Source organism: Mesoplodon densirostris, chromosome 1 (assembly GCF_025265405.1).
Source record: "Mesoplodon densirostris isolate mMesDen1 chromosome 1, mMesDen1 primary haplotype, whole genome shotgun sequence".
Lineage (NCBI taxonomy): Eukaryota > Metazoa > Chordata > Mammalia > Artiodactyla > Ziphiidae > Mesoplodon > Mesoplodon densirostris.
In genome coordinates, this window is record NC_082661.1 from 190,634,604 (window position 1) to 190,659,304 (window position 24,701).

At 39.2% G+C, this 24,701-nt stretch overlaps 1 protein-coding gene across 1 annotated transcript in view; it reads right to left on the reverse strand.

The window, feature by feature from the left end:
- SCARB2 (scavenger receptor class B member 2) overlaps positions 1 to 24,701 on the reverse strand; it is a 65,401-nt gene that overhangs the window by 19,227 nt on the left and 21,473 nt on the right. The window contains exons 3-4 of the mRNA XM_060113538.1: positions 6,022 to 6,169; positions 5,022 to 5,210 (exon numbers count right to left, since the gene is read on the reverse strand). Of these exons, the coding sequence (XP_059969521.1) occupies positions 5,022 to 5,210; positions 6,022 to 6,169 (337 nt within the window). The remainder of the gene's footprint in view (positions 1 to 5,021; positions 5,211 to 6,021; positions 6,170 to 24,701) is intronic.

A 24,701-nucleotide genomic window follows, 5' to 3' on the forward strand; every position in this document is an offset into this window, starting at 1 on the left:
AGACAACCCTAACTGATACAGTAACTAACACATTTAATCTGTATGAAACTGCCCTAGTTGGGCCTAACTGCCTCATGAAACTGAACCACAACTAGGGAATACAGTAGTAACTATTTTGCTAAATCCCATATTAACCATATTATTACTTTATGGTTTTAAAAAGTATGAGCCCAATTAAATAATGGACAAAGGATTTGAAGAGACATTTCTCCAAAGAAAATATACAAATAGCCAATAAGTACATGAAAAGATGCTCAATATTGTCAGCTATTAGAAAAATGCAATTCAAAACCACAATGAGATACAACTTCATACCCATGAGGATGGCAATTTAAAAAAAAAGGAAAAGAACAATTGTTAGTGAAGATGTGGAGAAACTAGAGCCTTCCTGCATTGCTGGTAGGAATGTAAAATGTTGCAGTTGCTGTGGAATACAGTTTGGCAGTTCCTCAAAAAGTTAAACATAATGTTGCCAGATGACTCCAAAATTCTACTCCTATGGATATACCCAAGAGAATTCCGCTCCAAGGTTTATATCTAATGGTCATACAAAAACTTGTACACAAATGTTCATTTGCAGCATTATTCATAGTAGCCAGAAAGTAGAAATAAACCAAATATTCATCAACTGAAGAATGGATAAACAAAGTGTGGTATATCCATACAATGGAATATTACTCAGCCATAAAAAGGAATGAAGTGCTGATACATGCTACAACATGGATGAATCTTCTAAACATTATACTAAATAAAAGAAGCCAGACACAAAAGATCATATATTATATGATTTCATATGAATTTCATTCCATTTATATGGATGTCCAGAATAGGCAAATCCATAGAGATAGAAAGTAGATTCATGGTTACCAGGAGCTGGTGGGAGGGGGGAATGGAAATGACTGCTAACAAGTTGTGGGTTTTTTTGGGGGGGAGGGGCTGATTAAAATGCTCTGGAATTGTAAAGTGCTGGTGGTTGCACACCCTTGTGAATATACTAAAAAACACTGAAGTGTACACTTTTAAATGGTGACTTTTATGTTAAGAGAATTATATCTCAATTAAAAAATAAAAAAGCATAAATCTAGGGCCAGGACCCAATTATACTTGAATAGAAAAAAAGTGGTATTAATATAATCCCATTTTTCAATTAAAGTTTTCTTGAGCTGTATATTCTTTCCAAGTTACACTTCTTAATGGCACAGACAGACACACTGTACATTCTTACAAGTTCTTCATCTGGGATGGAGCTTTGATTTCTGGGAAATAGCATGGGTTACTCTGAAACATTTAAATGCTTAACCACTTAGTTTAGACCACATCTGAGTTAAATGGAGGACTTCAAGAAGCAACATACATGTATTTATTTTTTAGCATTTTGGTCTGTTTCTTTTCAGTCTTTTTTCTACACAAAATTTGTTTATAGAACTAAGATATATTATATATAACATACACATATAGTATCTTCTATACACAATTTTTATACATATATACAATTGTGTATACATATATACAATTTCTTTACTTATGTGTATAATACATTGCCTGTATTATCGAAAGTTCTTCCTAGGTACAACTTAATGACTCCATAATACTATGTGGAAATAATTTAACCATTTTCTTATTATTGGATATTTAGTTTTGAATTGCTTTGCTACTATAAATAATGTATGAATATCTTTATGACTAAAAACTTTTTCCGTGCTTTTATTTTCTAAATAGATCACTAAAAGTGAAATTGCCAGATAAAAGAACATGAACATTTTTTAAACTTTTGAAACATAGTATCAAGTTGCTCAAGGTCACCCAGTGGAAACAGCAAGATAAATCAGTTTACATTCTCCAAATGCCTTTTGTTAAACTTTGCTTATTGGATCAACAAAAAAGGGGTTTCTTATGTCTTTTCGAATTTCTGTATTCACTGAGGTTGAACTCTTTTTTTCATTCAGTCATTTTCCTTAAAAAAACATTCATACCATTTGTGAATTCCCTTTTCAATTTTTTTGCCTACTTGGGTTCTTCTTTTTATCACTTAACACTACTTCACCAGCTATGTCAATATATCAACATGGTCCACATACATAATAGTCATGTTGTGTTCCACATATGAAATTTTACATGACTTTAAGGTATGAGAAAGGACTCCTCTTTAAGGGCAACAATATGAACGTACAACAGTTTAGAAGCAAATTCACATAAAAAGTGCTGAACCACCAAATTTAAAAAATGCTTGTGTTACTTCTTGAAGTTCTCCAATGAACTCAGATGTGGGTTAAGCTAAGTGGTTAAGCATTTAAATATTTCAGAGTATGTCCAAGAGTTCTCCCCAGCTGTTACTGGCCCAAGAGTCAGACCCTGAATGTCAATGCTTCCCTGTTACTTGCTAGAACTTTTGTTATTTGAGAACAAGCAGGAATAAATAGGTTTTGTGTTATTGCAGTAGGGCTGTGGGTTGAATACAAGGAACATATTACTGCAGGAGGCTGAGAAATGTTCTAAGAATAAGACAACATTCATACCACTAGCGTAATACATGCATAATCCCTCCTCCCAGTACAACTGGCTGGACTGGCTGACCTCTCAAGGATACTCCCCAGCCACCATCGCTTTAGACATCCAAGAACCCACATTCACTGGGAGGTGCTTGAACTCTCTTATGCCAAGGAAAACAGAGGTACCCTAAAATCAACGGGTAAAGATTTGCTGATTGGCTTTCCAGTATGCAAAGGAGAGCACCTGATATTCAGCCAGGTCCCTTGTTCTCAGGAGCTCTGTGCCAACACTGTCTGTATTACCTCATCCTTCTCACTCACACACCCTGTCCCGCACCATTAATTGTGTGGCTGTTTCATCATTAAAGTCTTTGAAGGAAAAGTGTTCAACAGCCTTAACTAAGGTTTTCTTTTTTTATCACAACGTGTATTGGAGCAGGTGGAACGGGCACACAGGCCTAGGGGATCAGAGCGGAATGTGGCAGACGCCACTGGGATTAAGGAAAGATTTGAGGCCGGGCTCAGATGGGTACAGAGCAGGAGGGGCCAGTGAGGTGCAGAAGCCCGTGGTCTGTCCCAGTCTTGAATGAATGACGGCCCAAGTATGGACCTCTGTGCTGCTGGAGACAGAGTCAGGATTGGCCAGAGCAGATGAAAAACTGAACAAGAAACACCTTTGCCTTTTTACCAACAACACTAGACACAGTTTATTTGGTTCCAAAATGGAAACATATACCAGTCATTCATATTAATTCAGGGTCTTTATTTTGAGCCAGTCATGGAGAGGAAAAAGAATAATGGTTCCTAAAATGTGTTGCAACTTAGAGTTTGCAAAGCACTTTTGTGGATTCTCATTTGGCCATTCTAAGCAAACTCTGAAGTGTAGATACCTTTAGCCTCAAGTTACAAATGATGAAGCTGAGGTTCAGGAAAGTCCCATAGCTATTGAGCGAGAAAGTCAGAATGCAAATCCAGGCCCTCTGAGTCTAAGTCTCATGCTCTGTTCCTGCATGTGGGAAATCTATACCAGGTGCTAATCTAACTGAGCAATGCCAGGGCTTTTCACTAACAGGGCCTTGTAGAGCTACAGTGGTGCTTGCAAGGAGAGGCAGAGAGAGAAAAAATATAAAGTAAAACCACACATCCTTGCCACGGGAAAGCAAAAGTGCCAATTTTTAAATCTGTCTGTAAATGTGAGTTACATTTTTAACAGGTATTTAAGGATATTAGTTATAAGTTTGATGAGGTCAGTGTAAAAACAAAAAGCAAGCTATACAATAAAAGTTATCAGAGAAATACTGAGGTATTAGGAACAGGATCTACTTGGCAGATGGATGGTAGCCACCGGGACCAAAGGGGGCTTAAGGAAACCTTTGTATCCTTCTGCAGGAAGTTTCCCGGAAATTATTTCTAGAAGGGAGTCTAGTCACAGCTTAACAAGAAATCGGTGCTTCCTCTGGTCCTGTGGAAGCTGGCTCCTGTGAGATGGAAGCTTCTAGGGAACATCTGTTGGGTCTGCTTGCCCAGAGTGAAGGATTTAGGGTTGGTGGGGCCCTACTCCTAGGACCACCCTCCTCTTGCAAAGATAATATTTAAAAGTTGTTTACCATTTCGTTTGAACAGTTTTTAAGTTTATATATCCCTGAAGGCAGAGGGGCAGTATTACTACCACTAAGCAACTGAAATGCTAAGAGATTACATGATGAGGGTGAGGTTCTCCAGTAGTTAGACCCAGAGAATAACCACAAATTTAAAGATAGGGAAATTCATCATAATTCCATATCCTGTCCTGAACCTACATCTCTTCCTGAGTTTAAGTTTGTCATTTACCAACCTTCCAACTATCCATTTTAATCAAGTTTTTTTTTTGGGGGGGGAGGATAGATTTTTAATTGCTTTTAATTTTAATTCATTTGAAGCTCAGGCAGCAATAACATATGCTTTGAATAATAATTACTTGAATGCTGATATTTTGGGGTTCAAGCCAAAGTAAATAAAATCTACAAAAAATGATACAAAATTCCACTTATAAACAAAAGAAATCATAGACGAGGGACACAAAGAGTTTCAAATTATCCAGCCTCTTTCACAAATAAGATGTCTAAAAATCTAATAAGTAGCTCCCACCCCTAATGGACTATCACATCCCTATTTAGTTTCTTATTTGCCTCTGTCAGACTGATCCATGGGTTTAGTCTCCAAGTCATCAAAACAAGACTCGGCATTGATCACTGAAATTTATGACACTTTGAAAGACTGCACCTGATTAATGGCACAGCACACTCTATATATTTTTCATAGTGACACTCATTCAAAGTCAGCACTGGTAGCATGTTGAAATTGTGGGAGAAGTTTTTTTTTTTTTTCCCTACTAAAGCACTTTCTTATTTTTCACATACTCTACAAGAGATCTAGAATTCCAAGCAACTTTGGTCTTCTCCTAGAAGAAACCCAAAGTGAAGATAAAATCTGGCTTGGAATGCCCTCCTCCTCAGCTGAACAAAGAATCTCTGAAAAGAAAAACTGACTTACCCCATAGAACAGGCCAAAATAGGGAGAGATGTCAGGTTTGAAAATGTTGATGAGGGATAAGATCTCATCTTTGTAGCCCCAGAGCAATTCATCCACCGTGTGGGTCACAAAGAGCTTCTGCTGATAGGCCTTCAACAGGGCCTCGATGAGCTCGTGGAGAAAGGGTAGCTGGGCCCATTCCATGGCGGTCTGAGGAACACAGGCACGTTCAGAGAGCAGTGTCCCCACCCCACTCTCCTACTGCCCCTTCAGCAAAGGGGGCTGCAAACGTAAATGTAAAACCTTGAGATCAAACAGCTGAGAGGTTAACCAAAGAGCTCCTCTCTGGCTGAGTGTGACGAATAAGACTCTTCACTTATTGTCCTTTCTCAGTATTACGTTTTGTAACTGTCATCTTAGCATCCTCACTCGCAACTCTGAGTTCTCCCAACACCACGGAAGGGGAGAAACTCTTGCAATATACTGGCATCTTTAGCCACAAGGTGGTACCATCTTCCTCCCGATCAGGGTTAGAGGCTGGGTCCCCATAAACTCTGCCCCACTAGCCAGCTGGGCAGGGCCAGACCTGGGATCTAATACTTTCCAGGTCCTGGGTCCACCATAAGTGTCCAGCTGCATATGTAGCGGTCACCCAGGAGTTGGAGTGGGAACCTCAGAGGGGATAGAAGAAGTCTCCTGGGCCTCATGTGAACACACAGGAGGAAACTGTAAAAAACATCCTAAAACTTACATTTTGTCACCATTTGAAAAGACCACATTTGAAAGACCTCAAAAAAAGTCTGAAACGAACTTTAAAGAAGGGGGGAAAATAGAAATATATACATACACACACACACACATATATATAAACATTTAAAATGGACTACCACAGGATATGTATATACACACACACACATATATATAACTTAATAGCTCCTAAAGGTAAAACCATAATGGCCTTAACTTAGCTTTTTCCTTTCTTCTAAAATCCACAATAATGAGATTTAAAATGCCTACTTACCAATGCAGGAATATTTAATGTTCTAAGTAAGTCAATTTTAGGGTCTCCAACAGATTTATCTCGTTCAAAAACATAGGCCTTGTTGCTCACGGCAGATATTGTTGTTCCATTATCTCCAAATTGAATATCTTCTTTGTTTCTGAGTTCCCTAAAAGAAGAGGATTTTGTTTGAAAATAGGCAACACTTTACTAAGTAATACTTTTCCTTTCTTTCAGCATCAAAGTTATTTTCAATATAACATTCCCAATACAACCCATATTGGGGGAGACTGCAGATACTGACTCCCTAAACACTGGAGACTTAAGCTATAATGTGGAAAGGAAATGAGGCCCCGGAGAGAGGGGAAAAAGTGTTGTTTTCATTCTTTCCCCCCATAATTTGGGAAATGCAATGGTCAAGGGTCACCTTAACTAGGGAATCAAAGCCAGTGAACTCTCTCTTGGGTTATAGTTTGGTCCCGAAATATTTTCAAATTTTTCAGTTCATAGATTCAGTTTCAATTTCAATGCGTTTACCAATGTCTTTTTATTTCTAAGTTGAATTCAATTAAAAATCCATTTAACAAAACGAATGCCTAAGGTTTAGTAAATGAGAGGAGTTTCACTCCTGGTTTTGATATCCATTTCAGCTTGGTGCCTGTGAGTGCCCCAACATGAGGTATTAGCAAAGTTGGTAGGAAGAGTCCGGTGCCAGGCCTGAGACTAGGGTGAGGGAAGTGATGCAGCTGTCTTGGGTACAAAATGTAAGAGGGCCCAAACACTCAGTAGTCAAAACAAATAATACTTTAATGCAATTTAAAAAGATCAAAATTAATGCTAAAAATTTATGATGAACAAAATATCAAAATTTTACATAAAAACAGGACTGATGTTTTGTCCATTAAATGCCTCATGCCAGTCCTGAGCCTGCCTGGTCCATAGTAGATGGTCACTAAATTGCCATGTCTATTCCTTCTCTGCCGCTTACCTGTTCTTCCTGTTTCATCAAGGGCTGTGTTGTCTCACCTGGTAGCCCTGTGTCTCCTGAACCCTTGAACTGTGGCTAATTGGAACTGAGATGTGTTGTAAGGGTAAAATACACAGCAGATTTCAAAACCAGTACCAAAAAAAAAAAGAATGTAAAATATCTCAACTTTTTAATATTGATTACATGTTGAAATGATACTAATTTATTTATTTTTTAAATTGAAGCATAGTTGCTCTACAATATTATATAAGTTATAGGTGTACAGTACAATACAGTGATTCACAATTTTTAAAGGTTATACTCCACTTATAGTTATTATAAAATATTGGCTATATTCCCCGTGTTGTACAATATATCCCTATAGCTTATTTTATACCTAATAGTTTGTACCTCTTACTCCCTGACCCCTCCCCCTTCCCTCTCCCTGCTGGTAACCACTAGCTTGTTCTCTATATCCATGAATCTTTTTTGTTATATTCACTAGTCTGTTGTATTTTTTAGATTCCACAGATGAGTGATATCATATGGTATTTGTCTTTCTCTGACTTATTTCACTTAGCATAATGCTCTCCAAGTCCATCCACGCTGCTGCAAACGACAAAATATTGTTCTTTTTATGGCTGAGTAGTATTCCATTGTGTGTGTGTGTGTGTGTGTGTGTGTGTGTACCATATCTTCTTTATCCATTCAGAAATGATACTATTTTAGACAGAATGAATAAACTAAAAATATATTATTAAAACTAATTGCATCTGTTTCTTTTTATTTTTTTTAATGTGGCTACTAGAAAAACCTGGAATGACATATGTGATTCACATTATATTTCGATTGAACAGAGCTAATTTAGACAAAGGTACGAAGGCATTAGGCAGTGGGGCTACCACCTCCTCCGGAGGCCTTTCCCAACCACAGCCACACGTGGGGTTTCTCATCCCTGAACACCCATGGAGCCTGGCACTCGGTTATAAAATGCTTAGCGACGTCATTTAGATTGTGGCTTGAAGCCTCAGGTAGATTGCAAGGAAGCTTAAGAAACTTGTATGCCTCAAGTCTTTTCTAGATTTTAAAATAAAAATAGACAAGCAAACAATAAACAAATGCATACCTATACATAAAATCAGAGGCGTCTTCGTTCTTCTCTAGTACTTAGCACAAAGCTATACACAGTAATATAAATATCTGACACTTGTACAGCTCTTCCAAGGGTTTGACCACACTATGCCATTTGATATCATTTAATCTTTCTAACAAGCCTGTGGCACACACGGAGCAAGTATTTGCGTCCAACTTTTACAGATGGGGACTCAGGGCAGTGGAAGAGTCAGAACCTAAGCTCGAGTCTTCTCATTCTTGCCTAGTGCTCTCTCCTCGGAATCAGATGGTCTCTCCTAGTAGGTGCTTACTAAATGTCTGTAGGAAGAAACCAATGAGTGCCTCTAGCAATTGCCAAATCTAAATAAGTACGAGAGAAAAAAAGTCCACGCCCTTCCAGTTTGCGAGGAATACGTACAAACACTTGTTAAAAGCCTTGTGCAGTTTGCAGTTTGGGGCGTTTGCACTGGACGTTTGGTTGTTAGATACTCACTCCCCTTTCTGCTGGTCAGAGCCCTCATTTTCTTTCCTCTCCTGCACCAGGCAGTGGTGTGGTACCCAATTCCTTTTCCTTGGCCCCGGAATCCTGAGCACAGAGCCTCAGGATGGAAAACACAGTAGACAGATGTTTTCTCCCAGGACGCACAGATGACCCATGGCTCCTGTGACCTGGGTCTTTAAAGCTTCCCCGGCCCCTGCCCCTTTCTTCTTTACATGTTTCCTTGGGATCTGTAACCCACTTTATAGCCTTCCAATACATGCTCTTTTTACTTAAATTAGAGGTTTCTCTTGCTTGCAACCAAAAACCCTCTCATAGAGAAATCATAACCCATGAGGAAACAGAGATTCAGCTAACGTAACTTTCCCAGGACTAACCAAGAAGTGTCAGACCTGGGTTTAGACTCTTGGTAGCCTGACTTCACGTCCAAGGTCTTCCTTGAGTCTACACCTAAGTGAATGCAAAGGGATTTGTTAGAAGCTGGAGGAAAAGAAGAAATTTCAAAGGCAAATCCCTGCCTGAGCCAAGGCAGGTGCTTGCAGAGAGGGCACCGCCCCCTCTCTAGTCCCAGAGCCGCCCTGCAGGGAAAGGGAAAGGACAGACTTCTCCAGGAGAAGCTGTGTATAATCGGGGCCCAGGATCCCAGCTTGGCCCTGTTGACCACCAGGGAACTACAAGTAGAAAAAGCGACCCCAGGGTGAACGCCAGTTTCCTTGTACTCACAGAAAGCTGGGCCAGGCAGTCAAGAGCTGGGATTCAACACAGATTCAGAAGCCAGGGACCAACACTGCCAAGTTTTCTAACTGATGACGAAAATTGATGACCTTCCCAAGACTTTTTGTTGTTTTCACTGAGCCTTAGGTCATACACCTAGAGGCCTGAGTAATTCCAAGTCTACAGCCTGCTTCGTTTATGCCTATGTATGTTTACTGACTTTGAAGATGACTTTTAGAATGTTTTCTTTATTGCTTACCCTGTAAGAACCTGATGTTTTAAAGGGAAATTGCACATGGATGTTCCAATCGCTTTCTGCCTCGTAACTTGACTTGGTTTCTCAATAAACTTCAAAAAGTCAAAGCCAAGGGTTCCCGAACCACAGAAACATTTCATTCCCTTGGCAGGCACAAAGGGTTCATGTCAGGTCACTCACAGCTAACCAGGTGACTTCCCCCAGCCACCAGCCATCCTCGGGCATGACCAACACACAGCCTTTGCTGAGCCATCTAACTGAAGGAAGACAGTGCCACAGGGCTGTCAGGAGTGGCCTCCAGCTCTGCAGAGGAAAACCGAGGGGAGGGATGGCAAGGGACCTCCGTCTCAAAACAACATGTGACAGTCAGAGGAAACCCAAAAGGCTTCCCCTTCCAAGCACTCCTGTGATGCTGGTGACATTAGGGAGGTCACAGCAAAAGGAGAGGGAGTTTAGTAACAAGAGCAACAAGTCTCGTTACCCAAATCTCCCCATAGCTGATCAACCACAGTCAGCTAGAGGCAGGGTGCTTTCCTGGTGAACAGCAGACTGAGAGCAAGAAGTGATGGATTAGTGCTTTACTGTATTGGAGAAGACCAAAGAAGCTTCCAGAAACAGAAACGAAATTAAAAAACAAAAAGGCAAAGCAAAATTGCAGGCCTAGACAATTAATTAAGGAACCATACTTGAAAGTGCCTGGTATAGTCTCTGGTACTTAGTAGATACTAATTAATCCTACTGATTGATATCAAACGTCCCAGGACATCACAGGCTCAGAATACAGTTTACTATTTGTTAATCACAATGATAGCCCTAGTCACTAAGAAAAGGTTGATTATGCCCCATGAACTGTTCAATCTGGCAGGAAAATACATACTTGATTTTACAGATATTTCATTTAAACCCTTTTTTTAAAAGAAGTTCTTACTTTTTAAAACAAAAAAGAATTTTTAATCTCCTGAATGTTTAGGCAAAATCTCACCATCACAGAAGGCAAAAAATATGCCTGAGATAAAGAAACCAAAAGGAATAATTTTAATCAATTGGAAAACTAACATCTCTGCAATATCTAATTCCTCACAGGTGTTGGATAAATTAGATACATTCAATACCACCATATAATCCAATGTCCCAAGTCATTTCTGTTCTCCATTCACCCAATGCTCTCTGTTGAGGATCCCTATAAGAAGTGACTGAACACACTGTGTACAGCCTGGGTTGAGATCTGACCGTCAGGCTTTGCATTCAATCCTGGCTTCATCCCTTACTAACTTCTGTGCCTCAGTTTCCTCATCTGTAAAATGGAAATAACAGCATCCCTTCCTTGTAGGGTTGTTGTGAGAATTCAATCCACATAAGCTTGTCATCCAGTCAGAACGCTACCTGGCACATACTAAGTGCTTTAGGAAACATTAGCTATTAATATCATGTAGGAGGGGGCTTGTGCTAAGTTCTTGAGATGGAGAGATGTTAAGACCTGGGTCCTGTCCTCAAAGAATCCACAGCAGAGCGGAGCAGGCTGCTGTTTAAAGGGCTACCTCACATGTAGAAAGAGCTCTGAAGCTGACCCCAAGGTGCTAGGTCGGGGGCAGGGGGGGTGGGCAACTGGAATGGGTGTCCTGAGGGAACACTGGGCAGGAGCACACTTGGTTCCAGAAGAAGTAGGCTTCCCGGGGGTGGGAGGGTGGAGGGGCTTCCAGACAGAGGCAGAGGGAGAGCAAGGCAGGCAGCATCGCACGACAGCACAGGATGTGTTTCTTGAGTGGAGGGTGAGAAAACTGTGGTGGGGCAGAGGATGACGCACTGCAGAGGCGGTTTAGAAAAAGCAGCCTGCACTTCCCTGGTGGCGCAGTGGTTAGGAGTTCGCCTGCCAATGCAGGGGACATGGGTTCAATCCCTGGACCGGGAGGATCTCACATGCCACGGAGCAGGTAGGCCCGTGTGCTGCAGCTGCTGGGCCTGCGCTCTGGAGCCCGTGAGCCACAACTGCTGAGCCCACGCGCCACAACTACTGAGCCTGTGCTCCACAGCAGGGGAGGCCGCCGCAGTGAGAGGCCCGCGCACTGCAGCGAAGAGTAGCCCCCACTCGCCACAGCTAAAGAGGGCCCACACGCAGCAATGAAGACCCAACGCAGCCAAAAATAAATAAATAAATAAAAAGCTTCTTCCAACTTTGTGTATGTTTAAAAAAAAACAAGAGCAGCCTGCAGCTCAGGGCATGGCAGGGAAGTGAAGTGCAGTCAGAGTGGATGGGACGACCCAGAAGAGAGGGCAGAGCAGGAAAGCCAGCCAAAGGCGGAGTCTGAACAGCAGGCTGCTGAACTGTCTATCACCACTGCCTTGTCAACTAGGAGAAAGACTGAAAACCCAGAGTCCAGAGCAGGACTCGGAGAAAAAGCACTGGGTAGGGGGTGGGCGGTGGCCCATGTTTGTTGGCGATGTATAAGAAACAGCTTCACTGCTGAAGATGGAAATGGTCCCCTGTCCTCCAAGTGTTACCCTGACCCTGCTGGCTCACCCAGGACTCCACATGCATTTAAAACCCACCTGGTCACCCCCTTTTTGTACAGGATAAGAAGCAGATCTTTTCTATTTTTCTCACTTTTGATTTTTTAAAAAACTTATTTATCTAAAGCTATTTCTGTTTCTATTTTGAGAAAAACGGTCCTATCAGAGTAGAGTGAGTCAGGTTTAGAAAAAGGGATAAGCATCCTCTTACAATAATGGAAACAAAAACCATGGCATTTCAATTTTTTCTACCATCTCTTTGGTATTAAAAAAAAATAAGTATATAGCTTGGCTCAGAGTTGAGTAAAGGACCAAAGGAATAACAGTACAGCATTTGAAACTTTAAACTAAGTTCCTATCTTGGCGAAATTGTAAGGAGACAATTAGATCCATAAGAAATTAAATGTGGAAAAAAGAGAACTACAAGAAAATAGACTTGAATATCAAACCTTTGAAGGAAGTGGGACTTTTTAAACTCAGAAATGATAGAAAAGTTCATTAAAGAATAGATTTGGTTACATATAAATTTTAAAATTAAAAATGCAAAAATAGAGAAACAGTTGCCACAATTGTGACACAGGGTTAACATCGTTATTATATAAAAAGCTTACGGAGTGGCATGAACACACCGGAACCCAGACAGGCAAACTGGCAAAGGACAAGAACTAAGAATGTGGAAACACAATCGGTTGGCAAACATGAGGAGAACATTCAATCGATGTGGTAATCAAAGGATGGAACGAGAACTGATAGACATATCCAAGAAGAAGGGAGTGGTTAAGTATAGTAATATATTCCCTCTATCTCTTGAATATTATCATCACGAAAATATATTTGTATAATGACTAACACATACATGGGAAAATACCTCTGATATAATATTAAGTGAGTAGAATATACACGTATGAATATGCATAAGTATATACAGTATAACCATGTAAAAGTAAAACACAACCATGCGAAAATGACTGAGAATCTATCCATTAGCACTGGTTATCTTTGAGACAATGAAACCATGGAGGGTAGCAGTTTTTTTATTTTACTTTCCTGTACTTTCAACTTTATCTTTGCTGCTTATATATATTATTTTTATAAAATATATTTTACTCTTTTAAAGGTAATGCTATATATGATGTTGTACATGTTGATTACTTTATAATCCAGTATTACTTAATGGTCAGTGAATAATAATTAAAAAACACTTATGAAATATTTGTCCCTCACATCTTTTTCCTTACTATCAAAGCAGTAATAAGACCTTATAAAAGAAATTAACAATCCAAACAGCAAAACTAAGAAAGTCAAGGAGAAGATGTTTAATGGGATATTGTATATTCAGCACATACATGTTAGAAACATGAAAGTTAGTTGATAGAGCCCTTGGACAAATTAATTTTTTAAAAAATTCTTGAAATGCTAAATAGTAGGCAAAATAGAAAAAGAAACCGGACAAAATGAAAAATCTCAAAAAGGTTGCAGAAGCCATTGGATACACAATTTTAGGCAAGTAGGTCACTAAGCAACAGGATCATGAGGCAAATTAGCTTTGTGTTAACAGACCTGTTCCAGGGCTGCTCCATCCACAGCTTAATAAAAATGTAAACAACACACTACATTCCTTAAACCAGACTGACTGGTTTTTTATCTACATGTGGAACTTCCACCATCTTTTTCCAAAAACACTAATATTCTGAACTCATGAATACATGAAAGTCATGGGGAATGTGCCACTGTAAATTGTGTGTCCAATCAATCAGGCCCTGCACTGCCCAGCGTGGCCTCCCCATCTCAGAGACTCCCACCCCAGGCCAACCCACACTGACCAATGGGGGGCCGCATGCCCTCCCCTTCTTTGCACACACACAGCTGACTCAGTCTGGAGGGAACCCATGGGACTATCAAATACTGGGGCAGAGCTACTGGAATGTTCTGTCTTTCCCGTGTAGCTAAACAATAGCATAATTAAGTCACAAGTGACAGAGATCAGATCCACCAAATGATTACAAAAGACCCATTAGAGGGGCTTTTTAGGGCTCCCTAAAAAGCCAGGTTTTCCTACAAATCCCAGTTTATAGCCCACTTAGCAGTTTGTAATGCACATGTGAGTAGCCGTTCCTAAACAAAGTCACTCATTTTCAGGACCCTATTCCCCTTTCCTGAACCTGTCCTTAGGTCCTGGGTCTCCATGATTCAGTCCTGGGGTTCCAGCTGAGCAACGTGTGTCCTGTGGATTTAAACCATGGCTGAGGATGTTTCATTCACTTATTCTATAAATATTCACTGGACACTGGATACTCAGAGATGAAAGGATTTGGTTCTTTCCTTTCACTTTATCACATACCAGGCAGAGTACATTCAAAGTCAGGGAAAATCTAGGGGAGAATGGAGAGAGGTGGTGAGGAATTCCTTCTTGACTGAGGGAACGGCATGCTTACTGACAGGGTAGGGTGTCTAGGGCTGTAAAATTAATTGGAGTTTGGTTAGAACCGTGCTGTCCACTATGGTAGCCACTAGCCACATGAGGCTATTACAAACTTGAAAAGTGGTTAGTCCTGAATTCAACGTGCTATAATGTAAAATACACATGGATTTCAAAGACTTCATATGAAAAAAAGAATGCAAAGTGCCTTGTTAATAATTCTGAATATTGATTACATGTTTAAATGATACTATTTTAAGTAGTTTGGAGGTAAATGAAATATTCAAATTAATTTCTCCTGCTTCTTTTTACTTTTTTTAAATGTGACTCCTAGAAAATTTTAAATTACATATGTGGCTCATGTAAAGAAAAAAAAATGTTGCCTGCAATTACAGTTCCACAAAGATCAAGCCATTAGCCACTGCAGTAGCCCACCGACAGTGAGCCTGAGGGGAATTCAGGATGGAGAAAAACAGAAAGCATTCTATGCTTTGGATATCAGTCCCTAGATAGTCAAGGTTCATAACTAAGGAAATATTTCAACGACCCTAGATTCTGGCATCTTCCCATACATAGAAAACAACTTAAATCATTAACTTGAAGTGTCTATTCTTTGTGATTAGCAATAATTTTTTGATGTTCAACTATGTGTTTCTTTCCAGCAAAAAAGTTCACATATATCCTGGCCCCTCCCTTACCTCTTTGGGACAGTTTCTCACAGCTATCTGAAAGGCTGTCTCCTGCGCTACAGACCTCAGTAAGACTAAACTCAACTCACAGCTCTTATGTTGTGCCTTTTTTTTTTTTTTTTTTGTCAGCAGTTTTGGCAACCATGAAGACCCAGAGCAGACTTCGCTCCTTCGCCTGAATTCTACAAGGCTCCAGAGCCTTGACACCAGCAGGGTCCCTTGTGCCAGTCTGCCTCCTCAATGAGTCCAGACAAATTTAAGTGAGTCTCTCTTGGTACCGGATCTCCCACTCTTAGCTGAAGATCCTGAGTTTATTCAGAGGTTGTTAAACTCCTCACTATGAGGGGTAGGTTATCCTTGAACTTAGGCTCCAGAAGAGGTGCCTATATTTGCTCAACTGAAAGACACCGAGGTTACCCTCAGGTGAGAAACACTGGGATGATTTTGCTCAGCTGAAAGACCCTAAGGAGGCTTGGACTAGGTGATTAAGTAGGAAGCTGACCTGACATCCTTCCTCAATTTGGCTACCTTAACAGACTCTGTCAGGATAAAAGTGAAGATATCACATGAAAGCTCTGCTCAGGGGAAGAGGGACGAGGGTCCTCCCAGTCATTTATGGCTTTCTCAGGCAACTAAGACATTTATGGGAGTGATGGAAGCAGAGTCCCATAAGGAAACCCACTCATTAGTTTAAAACGTGCTTGTCTGGGGACCATGTATGAGAGCTGGCCACTCACTGATCCCAGCACCAATGGTGGTTTTAGAAGAGATCCGTAGAAGAGCAGAAGTGACTCTAGGGTAACACCTAGAGGGGTTAAGCTCACAAGCAGCACATTGCCCATCACACAATTTCATTAGTAAATTTTATTCCTGACAAATTCAACTTTAAAATAGGAAACAGTTTCTCAAACAGAGAAATGAGGGGTATCAGAAAGCCAACCTCCAACTAACAACTAAAACCCAGCCAGGTTTAGGGATGTACAGAATTTATACTTGCAAGTACTTAAGTGAGAGTTACTGAGGAAATCTCACCCTAAAAATGGCTGAGATGGGGCTCTTTTTGACATTCCAATACTGGTTTTTGCATACCCAGTTAGAGAAAGCCAGCTTGATAAAATATCTTTTCAGATTTCAGACCTTAAAGGAACAAAAGCCCTCTTAGGACTTAGGAGGAACTTGCATTTCTCTCCCTATGCATCTGAGATGTAAATGTTCTACCTGATCATCTTAGGCATTTTGTTCTGTGTTTTGAGAACACAGTGTCCACCATCAGGAAAGTACACATACGATGTACATTTGACAGCCCGTCAAATAGACTGGGATTCCAAACAGTCTTTTTGTCTGGCTGTGCCAGCTCTCAGGAAAATTTGTCATAAGGGGTCCCAGTTCATAAGGGACCTTTGTCTTCTCAACCTTCGTTGCGTCTACCTGTACAACAAAGGCCTTTATTTTCTTAGACTATTTTTTGGAGTAAACTTTCTGGATCTTCTGAAGGCTGCATCCTTTGCACTCTCTTGTTGCAGGTGCCTGTTGCATCTTCCTGGTTATCACTATTAAGATACTACTCATCAATGGCCAGACAATGGATCCTTTAAATTGAAGAAACTTCTAAGTTGGTAAATTTTTAGAGAGCTCTCATTATAAATAGCTGTTTTATTGGTACCTATGAAAAGAGCAAATTAAAAGGTAGATACAGAGGTTAATTAACAACCTCTGAATAAACTATGGGAATTCTTAAGATTCTAACCTTAAGAATTCCCATAGTTTAAAACAAAATAAAACAAAAGGATTTGGGAAGCCTTATTTGTAGTCTTGGCTTTCCCTTGATGGGTCTTAGGATACTAATAAAAACATTACGTTAATTAATGTTAATCAGGTTGATTAACAAGGGAATAGGAAATGCTGAGGGGAAAGTCAAGAGACTGCTTCCCAACAAGGTGGAAATTTTAAAGGGACTCGTCCCAGCAGGATAGAAATCTTTAGATGGTGATTTAAAAATGCGATAAATAAAATGGACATTGATGAGATTAAAACAGAGGCTTCAGGGAATTCCCTGGTGGTCCAGTGGTTGGGACTCTGTGCTTTCACTGCCGAGGGCCCAGGTTCAATCCCTGGTCAGGGAACTAAGATCCCGCAAGTCGCACAGCGCGGCCAAAAAACAAAAAACAAAAAGAAAGGCTTTGATACAACATTACCTAAAGTTAAATGGGCCAAAGAGACCCACTATTGGTCCCCCAACATTAAAGGGCCCCAAACAAGTCTGGCTTATTTAGCCTAGTAAAAAAAAACAATTTTAAAGGCTGGAATAAAATTATACAAAGATACCTAACCAGCAATTGCTTGAGGCAACAGTTAGGCCAACTAATCAAGTTAAAGATTGACAAAAGGGCCTGGGTCACTTGGCTAAAGTTAAAGGTATAAGAGTTGATAGAATTGAGATAAAAATTTATATTTTAAAAATTGGCATATTTGGGGCTTTCCTGGTAGCACAGTGGATAAGAATCTGCCTGCCAATGCAGGGGACACGGGTTCAATCCTTGGTCCGGGAAGATCCCACATGCTGCAGAGCAACTAAGCCTGTGCGCCACAACTGCTGAGCCTGTGTGCCACAACTACTGAAGCCGTGTGCCTAGAGCATGCTCCGCAACAAGAGAAGCCACAGCAATGAGAAGCCCGTGCACCACAACGAAAAGTAGCCCCCGCTTGCCACAACTAGAGAAAGCCCGCACACAGCAACAAAGACCCAACGCAGGCAAAAATAAATTTAAAAAAAAATTGGCATATTTGAATGGGCTTTATGTGAGATGCTTACATCTCTTTTGCCTGATCATACTGTGGGATAGACATTATGTCTCACTGGGGAGTGCTTCTCCTGCCTGGTATTATAATACAGAGCATATAAATCTGCCCCTAAGGCAGTATTAATTAAACATACTAAAGGAAACAGAGTTACCTGAGCCTGCACAATATGAAACAAAAACTGGGGGCTAATATTCAGGGCCTAATAAAGCAATAGTGGAGACTTTTTTTGCCCCTAGGGTAAACTGGTCTGGGTTTGACTTGTGCACTCAGAAAGAGGGCCTTTGTTGAATGCCTTGTGCAAACTTTTGAAGGCATGATAAAATGAACCCTAAAGTTCTAGAACATAGAACTCCTAATTTCCAGTTTAGCTGGAAATCTTCTCATTGATATAAAAAAGCAAATTAAAGAAAATGTAGTTGCACAAATCAATCATTTGATATCATTTAGGCAGACCAGTTCTTTGGGGAATTGAAAGCAACTGTCTTTGTAAAAAGGCTAAGTCATCTAAGCAAATAAATTTAACTTACGCCAACTGTTATTTATAAACTAGTAAGTTTATATTGTAATACCTGATTCACGACTAAGTTATAAAATGAAGTTATGAGATCTCTGGTTATGTCTGTTATATGTCTGTGTGTACATTATAGATATGTCTCTACCTCCAGACGGTATCATCAATATTAATTTATAAAGGAGCCCTATTTAACTGACTTAAATGAGGCACTTGAAATTAAATATTTTTGAATGTAATAGAAACCAACCCAAATGAATTTCAAGTTCATGTGATCTGGGAAATGTTCAATATTAAATTAATATTTGGTTTAAAGTTTAAGTTTGTTGGTTTAATTAATACAGACATGTCTTACTTTTATTGAACCTAGTCAAAATGTTCATATTATTTGTTTTAAAATTTATCAGCAAGAAAAATAGCTTGGAATGATGGCTGACTTGGTCTAATGTCTCCTGAAGTTTTCATGGGTAATTTAAATATAATTGTTGGAAACAAATGAGTTAAATAGATATACATGGGATAAGAGCCATTTAGTGTACTGTTTAAGAATTATTATGTTTTATGGTATGTCTACTTAAAAATAGTTTCTCCAGATTTTTGGTAACTGGAAACTTTAGAGTTTTGCTAAGTTAAATGATGGAAATGTACTAAATATCTAGATCATTCCCAAATAAAGATACTGAAAAACTGATTACTGAAAATCGGCTTCCTTTTACAGAGAAATTAAAGATGTTTAGCACCATTAATAAATGTTTTGTGTCACATTGAAAATTTTTCCATAAAAGGGCATGTTTTTATTTATTTTTATTTTTTAATTATTTTTTTAAAAGATCTTAATTTTTAAAATATATTTATTTTTGGCTGCGTTGGGTCTTCGTTGCTGCATGCAGGCTTTCTCTAGTTGCAGCAAGCGGGGGCTACTCTTCGCTGTGGTGTGTGGGCTTCTCAATGTGGTGGTTTCTCTTGGTGTAGAGCACAGGCTCTAGGTGCGCAGGCTTCAGGAGTTGTGGTGCGTGGGTTCAGTAGTTGTGGCTAGTGGGCTCTAGAGCACAGGCTCAGTAGTTGTGGTGCATGGGCTTAGTTGCTCTGCGGCGTGTGGGAGCTTCCCAGACCAGGGCTCGAACCCATGTCCCCTGTATTGGCAGGCAGATTCTTAACCACTATGCCACCAGGGAAGCCCCAAGGGCACGTTTTTAAAAATCATAAATGGTATTTATAAGTTTGCCAATCTACAGAATGCTAACATAGAAGTACATAATTGCTTACTTCTTAGTTTTCACTAGAAATTAAGGTTTTAAAATTTTTTAATTTTTATTGAAGTATAGTTGACTTACAATATTGTGTCAGTTTCAGGTGTACAGCAAAGTGATTCACATATATATATATATGTATATATATCTATATATACATATTGATATATATTCTTTTTCAGATTTCTTCAGATTCTTATCTTCAATAGGTTCTTTTTCAGATTGTTTTCCAGACTCTTATCCTTTATAGGTATGTGTGTATATATATATATATACACACACGCGCGCACACACACACACACACACACACACCTAGAAAGAATTTATAGGTGTATAAATTCTTTCTAGGTGCATATATATATATATATATATATATATATATATATATATTCTTTTTCTGATTTTTATCCTTTATAGGTTATTACAAGATATTGACTGTAATTCCCTGTGCTATACAGTAAGTCCTTGTTGTTTATTTTATATATAGTAGTGGGTATCTGTTAATCCCATATTCCTATTTTATCCCACCCTCCCGCCTCTCCCCTTTGGTAACCATGTCTGCGAGTCTGTTACTGTTTTGTAAATAAGTTCATTTGTATTTTTTTTAGATTCTACATGTAAGTGATACCATATACTTGTCTTTCTCTGTCTGACTTACTTCACCTAGTATGATAATCTCTAGGTCCATCCATGTTGCTGCAGATGGCAATATTTCATTCTTTTTTTTACGGCTGAGTAGTATTCTACTATACGTATATACCACATCTTCTTTATCCATTCATCTGTCAATGGACATTTAGGTTGCTTCCATGTCTTGGCTATTGTAAACAGCACTGCTGTGAACATTGGGGTACTTGTATCTTTTTGAATTAGAGTTTTCATCTTTTTCAGATACATGCCCAGGAGTGGGATTGCTGGATCATACAATAGCTCTATTTTTAGTTTTTTAAGGAGCCTCCATACTGTTTTCCATAGTGGCTGCAACAATTTATATTCTCACCAACAGCAAAGGAGGGTTCCCTTTTCTCTCACCCTCTCCAGCATTTATTACTTGTAGACTTTTTGATGATGGCCATTTTGACCTCACTGTAGTTTTGATTTGCATTTCTCTAATAACTAGCCACGTTGAGCATCTTGTCATGAGCCTGTTGGCCATCTGTATGTATTCTTTGGAGAAAGAAATTAAGGTTTTAAAGGTTAAGCATTCTAATTAATATATGTAAGTAAAAATACTAAAATTAATAAGGAAAACATCTTTGTATGAAAGGGAAAAAAGTATAAGGAATGGAAATGCATATTGCTAAGGGAAAAGAAGGTAATTTTGTCCTGGAGAGAGAGAAACAAAAGGAAGGCATAGGACAAAGCCTGAAGATAAAAAAGAAAGTTTATTAGTTTTGTGGGAAAGAAACCCTGAAAAGAAAAAGTTTTGTACATCGTCAGGACTGGCTAGGATTAAAATAAAATTTAATTGAGTAAATAAATTTTAACATTAAAAGTAAGCTGGTACAATACTAGAATTTGTTTTTTTCTCTATGTTAAGAGAACAAAGTTTTCTTAGAATATTGATCTGCTTTTGATAACAGATTATAAAAGTTTCTCTACCTTTTAAATGATCTGTTGTAACATTCTATATTTGCCTTTAAAATCTTTTGTCATTTGGGTTAAGTAAATAAGTATAGTTTCACAGTGACCTATGATCCTATATGACCAAGTGTTTTAAACCTTTTGATACCTTTGACAAACTTCCCCAAGTCAATTCTAAATGAAGTCCTTTTGATCTGTAGCTAACTTTCGGATGCTTCAGAGAGATCCCAAAGCATCCTCAAAAGAGATATTAAACTAATTAGGTTTATTTGATATGTTAACTTACATGGGAAACATTGTCAAATAAGTGGTGATAAACCTTCTTAGGTTATATTGCATGGGTAAGTGTCATTAACATAGATATTCTAGAAATTATATGGAATTCTTAACAACCTGATATGTCCTAGTGTAATATTATCAGTTATGATTCTAATTATTCCTTAAAATGTTGTATTGTCACAGAAATAACTAAGTTGCTTTGTCAACTGCATTGTAATCAAATCTTTAACCATGCCATTTTAAGTCTTTTGTTATTTATAGACAGTCATTGTTTTACTCTGATGCTTTCACAAAAATGAAAATCTTCAAGAAAATTCATAAAAAGGATTTTTTGACAAATATAGGTTTCTGATGACTTTTAGATCATACCACTGAACTGGGTAAGAAATTATAAAACTCTAATAGAAAACCTGATGCATTTATCAAGATCAACAAGAATTAATTATATGGAACTTAATGAACTAATAAATATGATTTATAATCTTATGATTTTTTTCTGAAATATACTGGCTTTTAGTCTTTGTGTTCCAGAAAACCCTTCCTCTTATGCTAACTAGGATATGTGGCAAGTTGATGAAGTATACCTCTGCAAATGAAGATGAATTTTTTTCTCTACCTAATCTCTCCAGAATTTGGCTTCTCTAACTGGCTCCCCTCTGGACTTGATGGCTTCTTGAGATCCAGATTACAACTAGTTATACTAATCATTGTTTTAATTTGTTCTCTCTTTGTTGTTTTCAAACTATTTATACTTTTTGTCTCTCTGCTATACTATCTTATTAATGTTACTTGTTATATTACTTATATTCTATTTTATAAGACTGTTGTATCCTGCATTACCTGATGTGTAACCAGGCCTCCAACAAAATTAATGATGGCTAAATATCTTGAGGCAATTGATCACACATATATATATGATCACAAATATATCACATATATACAGATAAAGTTAATTGCAATAGTGCAACTTTAAATATGGGAAGAAACAACAAGGGGAAAACATTTCCTGGATCATAATAGAGTAGTAAAACAGAAGATCCAGCGGATTTTAGGTTGTTTAGGTTAATAGGGCCTAAGCCAGATATAGCATTTGAATGGCCTATCACTAAGATCCTTGCCTGACCTAGGTAGGAATAAGCATTCCTAGGGCTGTGGGACAAATTGGTCATGAAATGCCTCCCAAGCCTTGGTCAAATTTATGACCAACGTGGGGCACTGTAAACAACAAAAAAATTATTGCTTGCCCTTTTAGTTCTATAGGATCAAGCCATTAGCCCCCGCAGTTGCCCACCAAAACTGAGCCTGAGGGGAATTCAGGATGGAGAAAAACAGGAAGCATTTTGTGCTTTGGATACCAGCCCCTAGATAATTAAGGTACATACCTAAGGAAATATTTCAATGACCTCAGATTCTTGCATCTTCCCATACATAGAAAAGCACTAAAATCATTAACTTGAGATGTCTGTTTTTGTGATTAGAAGTAATCTTTTGATGTTTTGACTACATGTTTCTTTTTCCTGCAAAAAAAATTCACATATATTCTGACTCCTTCCTTACCTCTTTTTTTTTTTCGCTGCACCGAGTGGCATGTGATCTTAGTTCCCCGACCAGGGATCCAACCCGTGCCCCCTGCATTGGAAGCGTGGAGTCTTAACCACTGGACCGCCAGGGAAGTTCCCCTTCCTTATCTCTTTGGAACAGTTTCTCAGAGCTATCTGAGAGGCTGTCTCTCAGGCTCTAGTCCTCCATAAAACACAGTATAAACTCAACTCACAGCTCTTATGTTGTGCTTTTTTTTTTTTTACGTTGACACTCATATTAAATTTCTGTTGGACAGTTCTGGTTATAGCATAGAATTAGCTCTGGTTAGAGAATAAAATTCTAGGTTGAGAGTGCCAAAAAATTAAATTAAAATCAAACAAAGAGGCTATATATACAGAAGAAGCCGGGGTGCCCAGGCCTTGAACATCACGCAGGGAGCGTCACTAGGACCCTGAGCAGGGAAGGAAAGGAAATATCAGCTGTGTGCTTTGGAAAATCACTGTGGCAGTGAAATGGGAGAGACCAGAGCAGGGTGAAAACCGGAGGCAGGAAAACTCATGGAGCAAAAATGAAATATCAGTGAGTGACCAATCTGCCTTCCAACCTACAGGATCTGCTCTTGGGATTCTTACCTTCGCTGTGCCTTGGGCCCTGTGGAAGCCTGGTAGATCCTTTCTCAGATAAATGTCTTTACATACAGAAAATAAAGTACCCAGGATTACAAAGGAAACCAATGACTGAAATACAGGTGTCACTGTAAAAATCTGTGATATGGCAATATGTGTGCTTCTTTGCTGACACTTTAAATAAGATGTAGCAGCAGGTCTAACAACTACTGTAATTTTTTTTTTTTTTTTTGGCTGCGTTGGGTCTTCGTTGCTGCACGCAGGCTTTCTCTAGTTGAGGTGAGCAGAGGCTACTCTTTGTTGTGGTGCATGGGCTTCTCACTGAGGTGGCTTCTCTTGTTGCAGAGCACGGGCTCTAGGCGCGCGGGCTTCAGTAGTTGCAGCACATGGGCTCCGTAGTTGTGGCTCATGGGCTCTAGAGTGCAGGCTCAGTAGTTGTGGTGCATGGGCTTAGCTGCTCCACGTCATGTGGGATCTTCCCGGACCAGGGCTGGAACCCGTGTCCCCTGCACTGGCAGGCGGATTCTTAACCACTGCGCCACCAGGGAAGTCCACAATTACTGTAATTTTCAAGTATTTATGAACATGAATGATATTTTGAGCAACAGCTATCATGAGACACAACGATATCTGTGTTTCCATTAGTGGTGAAGCCACGGTACTGCTAACACTGCTGTGATCTGTTGCCTACATTTATACTCAAAGGAAATGCTAAATTTTAGTGAGTGGTTAATGAAAATGGACTGTAATTTTTCCCCCCAAGTCACAGACCACCTTGAATTCTATCCATGACCCCTTAGGGATCCATGGATCAAGGGTTAAGGACCCTTGTGAGATGTTCCCAGGCTTCCCTCAGCAGTCAGTTTAGGTCCCTCTAGGACGGGAACATGCAGGGAGTATGGTAACAGTTGGATGCTATTTTACTTCTAGGATTTATTTATT